This window comes from Gambusia affinis, linkage group LG11 (genome assembly GCF_019740435.1).
Source record: "Gambusia affinis linkage group LG11, SWU_Gaff_1.0, whole genome shotgun sequence".
NCBI classification, from domain to species: Eukaryota; Metazoa; Chordata; class Actinopteri; order Cyprinodontiformes; family Poeciliidae; genus Gambusia; species Gambusia affinis.
The window spans coordinates 4,011,128-4,021,004 of NC_057878.1; the positions used below are offsets into that span (position 1 = coordinate 4,011,128).

At 41.4% G+C, this 9,877-nt stretch overlaps 1 protein-coding gene across 1 annotated transcript; it reads right to left on the reverse strand.

Annotated features, from left to right (window-relative positions):
- Positions 1-8,057: 8,057 nt before the first annotated feature.
- On the reverse strand, positions 8,058-9,190 carry LOC122840054 (trace amine-associated receptor 13c-like). Its single transcript, XM_044132175.1, has 2 exons — positions 9,018-9,190; positions 8,058-8,874 (listed from the first exon to the last, which is right to left on the reverse strand). Exons 1-2 carry the CDS (start codon positions 9,188-9,190, stop codon positions 8,058-8,060), a joined length of 990 nt encoding a protein of 329 aa, XP_043988110.1.
- Between the last annotated feature and the right edge of the window lie 687 nt (positions 9,191-9,877).

Below are 9,877 nucleotides of genomic sequence, written 5' to 3' on the forward strand. Positions count from 1 at the left end.
TTTTGGCTTCCTACATGAAGTGTTGTAGAGCGTTGGAAAGCAGAGTTCTTCTACGTTATATATCTCCATCGTCAAAGACCCTGAAAGATTAATGACTCTGATCATAACTCTTTTCTGCATCCTTTTTTATCTCTGTGTGGCACACATACACAACAGGCCTCTGTGGTCCTTCGCCCTGCCCACTTCACACATCTCAACTCACACTTGGCAACCAACGTTGTTTGTCACTCGAGTCTCCTTTTGTTTTCCGCTCAGTCTTCAGTTTTACATTTCATTTTCAACTTGTTAAAAGCTGAAAATATTCAGGGAATTTTTTCCTGGTTTATACAAACTATATTTTTGTGCAAATTTACATTTAAAACTTACTTATGTTATGGTGTGAGGTTTTCTTACTGGGATTAATGATGGGGATTACAACACCAGAAATGCATATCGTATGGTCAAAAAAGGAAAAATTGAGGGAAGAGGGTGAATATGTTAATGTTGATTTTATAACTCAGGTCATCCAGAATCTCAGAAATCATTATAGGTAATCAAAAAACTACCAATTTATTTATCAGGGACTGAATGGTTAAGTTTAATCTTATCATCATACACTATAAAAAAATGTTCTTTATAATTAAAAACTGGCAGCTTTTTACAAGTTGAAACAGAAATGTAAAATTCAAGACTAACTGGAAAACAAAAGGAGACGCAAGTGAAAACAGATCATATTAACTGTTTTTATTCTCACCGCAAAACTTTGTTGTGATTGATTGGAGGAGCTCGTCTCCTTCTGAGTCTTCTCATGAAATATCAACTAAAAGGGCAAATGCTGGGGCAAAGACAGAACCAGAGATTACAGGTCATCTCTCTTCCAGCTGACTGTCACCCAGGGCCAGCAGTGGAGTCTTTTAAGTACCTGGGAATTGAATTGGACACACACTTGGATTTTAAGAGACACAAAACTGAACCTATAAAAAAAGCACAACATCTCTACCAGCTGAGAAAACTGAATGTTAAGGAGATTTTAACTCTGGGTTACAAATCATTAGAGCTATAAAACAAATCATTAACAATATATAATGCCATAGACATGAGTTCAATATGAATAACACATCTGATGGCATGTTCAGTATTCCATATATAGACTATCCACGGATCCACTATCTTGAGATGCTGGATAGTGGACAGAATCCCCTCGAAGACGTGTGGAAGTCTTTCTCCATGGCCTCTCTGAATTCCTCTCATGCCCAAGTTTTTTGCCACAGTAACCACCTGAGCCACAAGGTGCTTGGACTGCCGGTACCCATCAGCTGCTTCTGGGGTCCTACAAGCCAAGAAGATCCGATTGAACTCCTTCTTCAGTATCCCTCACCGAAGGTGTCCACCAATGGTCTTGAGGATTGCCGCCACAACAGGCACCAACAACCTTGCAGCCACAGCTTCGATATGCTGACTCGACAATGGAGGAGAGGAACATGGTCCACTCAGACTCAACGTCCTCCACCTCCCCAGGGACGTGTTTAAAGTTCAAGCTCTGTCTCACGGGAGAGGCGTCTTGGTGCCAACCGCACATATCGACACCCTTATCCCTGAACGTGGTGTTCACTACGGACAATCCATGATGAGCACAGAAGTCCAGCAACAGAACATCACTCGAGCTCAGATCGGGGGTTCGTTCCTCCCAAGCACAACTCTCAAGGTCTCACTCTCATTGCCCATGTGAGAGTTGAACTCCCTCAGCCGAACAAAGGAGTCTCCAGAAGTACTCCGCTCTCCAGTATCCCCTTTAAGGACTCCAGAATGTGTGGGCAATCTGAACTATTGCTTGGTGCATAAGCACAAACAACATTCAGACCCCGTCCCCCACTTGGAGATAGAGAAAGATTACCTTTTCATTCATCAGGTTGATCTCCGATATATAAGCAACAATCATGCACATTCCTGCCCAGCGTTTCTCACCATGGGCAGCTCCAGAGTGGACGGATGTCCAACCCCTCTCAAGAAGACTGGTTCCAGAACCAGAGACAGGAATGGAGGTTAGACCAATTATTTCTAGCAGGAATCTTTCAATCTCACATACTAGCTCTGGCTCCTGAAAGGTGACGTTCCACATCCCAAGAGTCAGCTTCTGTAACCGAGGATCAGATCGCCAAGGTCTCCGCCCTCAGCCACCACCCATCCCACATTGCACATGACCCTTTTGCCCCTCCCACAGGTGGTGGGCCCATAGGAAAAGGGACCCACGTCTCCTCTGTGGGCTGTGCCCGGCTGGCCTCCATGGGTTAAAGCCCGTCCACCAGGCGCTCGTCAACGTGCCCCACCTCCAGGCCTGGCTCCAGAGTGGGATCCCGGTGATCCACATCCAGGTGAGGGAAAACTGTTTCCAATGTTTTTGCTTGTCATAATGGGTCTTGAGACTGTGCTTTGTCTGGTTCCAACGGTTGCTGCCATGGGTGAAGCTTCATGCCCCTGCTAGAGGCATGAAGCCCCAGACAACATAGCTCCTAGGATCACCTACACACTCAAACCCCTCCACCATGATAAGGTGGAAGCCCTTGGAGAGGAGCACAAAAATGTTTCATTGAACAACAAGCTTTTTTCAATTGGTACAACCCGGGACAGCACTCTAGGTTGGATGGGTTACACCAGTTGGCTGCATTGTTCACTTTGGCATTTAAATTTTTAAAAGTGTGAGATATTGTTATTTTTTCACCAGTTGCTTGTACACACCAGTAACAGTGATAGTAAAGTATTGAGAACAAGCACCCTTTGAGCTTTCGAGTCTTCTTGGGAATTATGCAACAAGTTTTTCACACCTGGATTTTGGGATCCTCTGCCATTCTTCCTTCAGATCTTCTCCAGTTTCATGAGGTTAGTGGAGCAATTTTCATGTCTCTATGGAGATGCTCAATTAGGTTTAGGTCAGGACTTTGGCAGGGCCAGTCAAGAATGGTTTCCAAGTTGTTCCAAAACTACTCCTTTTTTATTTTAGCTGTGTGCTTCAATGCATTGTCTTGTTGGAAGTTGAACCTTCGACCAAATCTGAGGGGCTGAGCACCTGGAAGAGGTTATCTTTTGGGATGTCTCTGTAGTTGGCCACATTCATCTTTCCTTCAATTGCTATCAGTCATTCTGTACCTGCATCCCCACAGCATGATACTACCACCACTATATTTCACTGTTGGGGTTGCATTGCACAGATGATGCCTGTGTCTCAGCCTGGTCTCCTGGTCTTCTGCATACATACCGCTTAAAATGAATGCCAAAAAGTTCAAACTTCGTCTCATCAGAGGGTCTGAATTAACTATTACTATTTGTGTTCATTCATGACAAATAGTATGAACTTTTTGGATTTTAGCAAATGGCTAAAATGAAACAAAAGGTGAAAAATTGAAAGGGGTCTGAAAACTTTCCATACCCACCGGACTGAGGAAGTTTTCTGGGGGAAGCCTTGCAGTAAAACAGGTCAAACTGAATAACAAGAAGAGCCAGTGAAAAACAGCAAACATACTTTACGCACGTGACATTACCAAGTGGTCGTTGCTATGGATGAGGCAGGTAGGGAGGAGCTGTTGTTGTGAACTGTGACATAAAGAGGAGTTACAATCACAGAGTTGTCTCGGCTCTGATCTTTCATGGTCTCTGATGATGGAGGTTCATGATGAAGAACTCTGCTTTCCTCAACTCCTCAACACCTCCTGTAGAAAACCAACAGTTCAATGGCTCACCGCCATATTTCTACAGTGTCTGGTCTTCTTCAACTGTGTGGTTACTGTTGCTCTAAATCTGCTTGTTATCATTTCAGTCTCCCATTTCAGGCAAGGAAAACTTATGGTGAAACACTTTCACTACTTCTGCAGTGTTGATAATGTTATCAGCAGGAAATGTTGGCAGTAATTTTAACTCAAATTCTAGACTGCATCTAAATGCTTATTCTGTGACATTTCTGTCTTCTAGTTTATTATTCTGTTTTCTTTCCCAGGCAGCTTCACAAAACCACCAACTTCCTGCTCCTGTCTCTGGCCGTATCAGATTTCATGGTGGGCCTTGTGTTCTTTCCAGGTGCAAGCTCCAGATTAACGTCTTGCTGGTTTCTTGGTGAAATCATGTGTCTGCTTTATACGTACATTGTCAGTCTGATAGTCTGTGCCTCAATTGTAAATGTCGTACTGATATCTGTTGACCGCTATGTGGCTATATGTTACCCTCTGCATTATCACAGGAGAATCACTCTGACAAGAATACGACTGTGTATCAGTCTGGGCTGGATTTATTCAGCTTGCTACAGCGTTACGTTTGTGAAGGATGGTGTAAGTTCAAAAAACATTCCATGCAAAGGAACATGCATGATTCTTGACTATAACGCTTTTGCTATTGATCTTGCTTTAACTTTTACAGTTCCAGTTACCATCATCATATTTCTCTACACCAGAGTGTTTGTAGTTGCCGTGTTTCAGGCCCGAGCCATCCGCTCCTCTGTTGCTGCTGTGTCCCTGCAGCGTTCAGTAAAAGTACAGAGATCTGAGCTGAAAGCAGCCAGGACTCTTGGTATTTTAGTCGTTGTGTTTCTAATATGTTTCTGTCCATTTTACTGTGCTGCTCTAGGAGGTGATGTGTCGTTCAACACGTCTGCTGCTGTGCTGTGTGCTTACTGCATTAACTCTTCCCTTAACCCTTTAATCTATGCCATATTTTATCCCTGGTTTAGAAAATCAATTAAACACATTGTGACACTGAAGATATTCCATCCTGGCTCCAGTAAGGCTAATATACTGTAGATAAAAGGAAAGTAATAAAGTAATAAAGTGAGGTTTTTATAGCCTACAATGCGTTAATTAGTATAAACAGGACTTTTTCCTTGTCTTTGGATAATATTATCAAGGTTTCTTCCTTTTTTTAATATGTTGGAAATTATACATTCTTGATATTTTTAGTCAGTGATTCTTGAACCCTCAATTCATGTGATGCCAGAATTTCTAAATTATCCACAATAAACTGTAACATGACCCGGGTTTTAAATGCCCAGCTTGGATCACAGTGGCAAAGCATTTTATCGTGCTCACACACACTCACACGCACGCACACACACACACATACTCCCCTGAGTAAAGCTGAAATATTAGAACCATGAGAAAAATAAGCTGCCAGCTAATCACCACCATAGCAGTCCTGCTTTATAGAATATGCATTATTTTTAGCTACGTATGTGTAATGAAAGTCTCTTGTTGAAAAAGATTGGCCCTCTGTTTGGGTTTAATGATTGTGAAAATTAAAACAAACCTCTTCCTGTAACTGTGCTTGCTGTTTTATTTTATTTATACAAACCCACATCAAAATGGTCACACGGGTCAAACAGTTAAAAGACAATTAGACCATTGAAACAACTTTAAAAGAAAGAAAAAAATATATATTCAAGCATTTATCATAAACCTCACAAATATGACGTGAATCGATCAAAAGTATTTAGTTTGTGTGTGCTGACCAAACTAATTCACATGCAAAGTTGGTCAGTATTAACATCTTGATAAGAAAAAATAGGACCAAACATTAAAATGCATAAAACAGAACAACAATAACAGAATCATGGCTTTCTATGAACGCTAGAACCACCCAACTTACAAACTTACAAAACATCACATCGCCTTTGATTGAGGTTGCACCAACATTCGTTAATGCTAGAAATTTGCAATATTTAATCAAATTCATTTGAACAAGGGAAAAAAAGTATTTGTGTTCGACCTCCGTAGGATTAGAGCTCTGTTTGAAAATTACATGTCAAAAATGAGGTAAATATATGTCAGAATCTGAATTTTACTGCTATAGCAGTAAATGCAACATTTCAGAGAATATTTCTGACCTGCAAACCTGAGTGACAGTTCTGGCCAGCGATGTGGGCCAGCATTCTGACCCATTCCACATCGGAATGGGTCAGAACAGAAGCTTCTCACTACTATTGTGAGAAGCTTGTGGATGAAAACCTAAAACGTTTGACCAGAGTCACACAGGTTAGAAGACAATTAGTTTTGACACTCACCAAATGTACAAAGCCTTCTGAATGCAAAGAAAGTAAAAAAAATAAATTAATAAATCTTGATAACACTTTCTCACTAAGCTTTCTGGCATTTAGAAAATATAAATAATTTTGGTCATTCTAACTGATCTAAAACAGGAGATGTTGGGTCTGATTTAACTTCATTACAATGTAATGTGTGACGATCCCCTCCTGTCCAGTAGGTGTCTCTCCAGTCCACTATGCTGCTAACTGAACGCACCCGCCTGATGATCCTCTCAGGTTGACTGTGCAGGCTTCTCACAGCCATATAGTTTTTGTATAAATAAACTATTGTTTGTGGAGATTTGCTCATCTGTCTCCTATTATGTCATCGCCTTTGAGCTGGGCGTCACATTACGTAAGTTCTGCTAATATCGAAAAAAAAACTGAAGTTCACAATCGCAGTGTTTGCATTAAATGAGAAATGAAATAAAACTTTCTTGTGAATAAGCTTTTTCAGCCATTAGAAATCAATGAAGCCATGGATGTAAACTGTTACATGACATATATTCATATTTCAAACGTCAGAGCTAGCGCTCATCATCTAGCAGCCGTGGGAGGAGACGTTGTGGGAGACGTACAAGCAGCTTGTTGCTTGTACTGCTACGTTTGTGGAGTTTTGGGGAAATTATAGTCAGGGATTTTACAGAAGATATTGTAGGGATGTGGGTTTTTGTGTCTCTGTTGTCATGTCTACCCCATGATTGTCCCTAATTGTCTCCGGTTTTCTTGATTACTCCCTGTGAATTTAAACCCACCCGTGTCTCTTGTTCCTCATCAGATTCTGGTCTAATGTCCTGTCTTTACTGTCATTGTTGTGTAAAGTTGTTTCTTGTGGTGTTGTGTGATTGCTGTCTAGCTCCCTTCCAGCTGCTGCCAGTGTCTGAGCTCCTTGCCTTATTGCTCAGCTGTGCTGCCTGGACTTTGTACTCTTGCTCCTCATTAAAACCATCATTCTCACTATAACCTGGGTCTGACTGCGCCTGAATCCTCACAACCTCAGAACACATTTTGTGACAGATGTTTGGATTCAACACATGAAAATGACTCACAACGTTTTATGAGCTGTGATGCTATCCTAGCTCTGGTGGAGCCAGCTGCACATTATCTGAAACAAAAGCAAACTATCATCCTCCTACTACTTCCTGTTGTCTTCTTTGTGGTTTTTGCCAGTAGTAACATCCAGCTGGTGTCAGATTACTGGTGTGATGTGAAAAAGGTGTTCCCATTACAGTTTTAAGAAATACATTTTTTACCAATATGGCTGAAAAACCCCTTCATAGGACACAAACTTTAATGAAAAACATGAGTGTTCTCTAATTTAGCGTGTTTCCATTAAGTAAATTCATTTTCACAATGTAAATTCCTGGTGTATGTCTAAAATCTGGTTTAAGCTGCACCTGTTCCAAACTAAGAAAATTGCACGTTCTGTTAGTGGGCGAGTTATGGACGACCTACAAAGATTGCGAGTGCAAAAGTTTCATAACAAACTGTGACAAAATGGTGACAGATTTAACAGATATGTAAAGAAGTTTTTTTTTTTAAATAAAAGTTACATACTCCACCTTCAAGGAACTAATGTGGACATTGATATAATTTTTGCAGAGCTGATTTTGTTCAGAATTACATTTTGAGAAAGGACTTTGTTTATTTATTTATTTTTATTTTTTTATTGTGGCATTACAAATAAGTAACTCTGGCCAAAAGTCACCCAGTTCCCATCAAACATTTGGATGTAGAGAAAAAAAGAAGACTGCCAAAGATCCATATGGGCAGATTTATTTGAATGAGACAAAAAAACTGTTTCCGTGTGCCTCCTTGTTCTGATCCCAAATGAAAAGATATAATCACAGCAACCTTTAATGAAGAATTGACCTAAAGGTTTCTCATAAAAATTGAAAGAAGGTACAAAAAAACCCATGCCTTTGTTTTTCTCTTGTAATCTAACATTAATCGTTTAAAGTTTAATGAAACATTGCAGACACTGAAAGGCAGATGAACAAAAACCCATTGGACTTCATTACAGTACGTTGGACTCACGGGAGCCCGGCTCCAGGATCTGCAGACTGATGATGCGTTTGATGGCTTTCCTGAACCACGAGTAAAACAGCGCATAGATCACAGGGTTCAGACAGGAATTTAGATAAAACAGAAAAACCAGAAGTGTGCCATGAGACGTGCTGGACAGATTAGCTTCAATCAGAGAATAACAGCAATAGGGGCAGAAACATGCAAGGTATATAACAATAAGAATCCCGAGCGTCCTGGCTGCTCTCAGTTCGGATTTGGTCGCTGTTGAACTTTGTGGATGTTGGAGTGTGACGACTGCAACGCGAGAGCGCACGGCGCGGGCCTGAGACACGGCCACCACAAACACTCTCGTGTAGAGAACTATGATGACGGTCGAAGGAAACACAAAGTTCAAAACGACATCCAGAGTTCCAGCAACATAGTTAATGAGAAGTGCACATTCTCCAGTGCAGAAGTTACTTCTTCCCACTTGGATCATGTCGTCCTTCAAAAAGAACACGCCGTAGAGGGCATTCCACAGCCAGCACACACACACACAGCATTTGGCTTTTGCCGTGGAGAATCTGGTGGGGTAATGCAGAGGGTCGCAAATGGCAACGTAGCGGTCGACTGAAATGAGAACAATGTTCCCAGTGGAAGCACAGACTATGTGAACAACCAGGTAGCAGTACAAAACACAGACGACGTCACCAAGGAACCAGCAGGCTGTGCTTCTGTAGATTTCTAAAGGTATCAACAGGAGACCAACAAGAAAGTCTGACACAGCCAGAGAGAGGATGAGGATGTTAGTGGGTGTGTGAAGCTGCCTGGAAGGAGACACAGAAAACATCAATAATCCGTTTTACTATGTCATCAAATCTGTCAGAAATGATCACAGAGGTCCTGGAAATATAACCCCATATTTCAAAAACATTGAAATATTGGTTGATGCTAGGACGTTAATATCTGCCTGAAATGGGAGACTGAGATGATGATGAGCAGGTTGAGCGCTACGGTGATCAGTGAGACGAAAGACATTACAGAGTTCAGGAGAACAGCTTCAGACCAGTGAAGTGTGGGCTTCCTGCAGGAGCTGTTGAGGAGAAGTGGGAAACAGAGATCACTTCTGTCTTGGATCTCCATCCTCAGAGTGATCAAGTGTTCGCCACAGTCCCTGTTTTCCGCTGATATCTGTTCATTAAGTCCTCGTTGTGCATTAGTCTCAGGAGGGAATCTATCGTCACTCCTCCCTCTTTCTTTGCTCAGAGCATCTCAAACATGTTCACATGTTGTCGCGGTAAAAACACAAACGTCATTGTATTTTATTTGAATTTGTTTGAGACAGAACATTGACATACGTTTGTCTCTATGCTCCACAGATTTAAGCCAAGCTGTACCAAACTCACTATGATCCGTCCTAATCCATCTCCCTATGGGATTCCAGTCCAATATTTGGTCAGCGTGGCCTAATTTCTCCACAGCGCCCCCTAGAATTCTTAAAAGTAAAAATAAATCAGCCCCCAAACAGTCCTTTGACTCACATTCATAGAATTCAGTCATCCTGACTTCTTATGTATATAAGTTATCAAGATGTACAAAAAAGTCTCTTGGATTCAATGTCCAAACCCAACAGGAAGTCGGCCATTTTGGATGAAAGTCAACATTTTGTCCGCCCTAATGGAGGTGTGCAGGAATGGTGTTGTTATTTTGAGCAAAAGTAATTTGGCTATTTGAAGGCCTAAACATATTCTAAAAGTCACCAAATGTTGCACAAACATCAGCCGTTCATAAAACTTACATGTTGTACATCTTTCCTAGAAGTCGTACCAC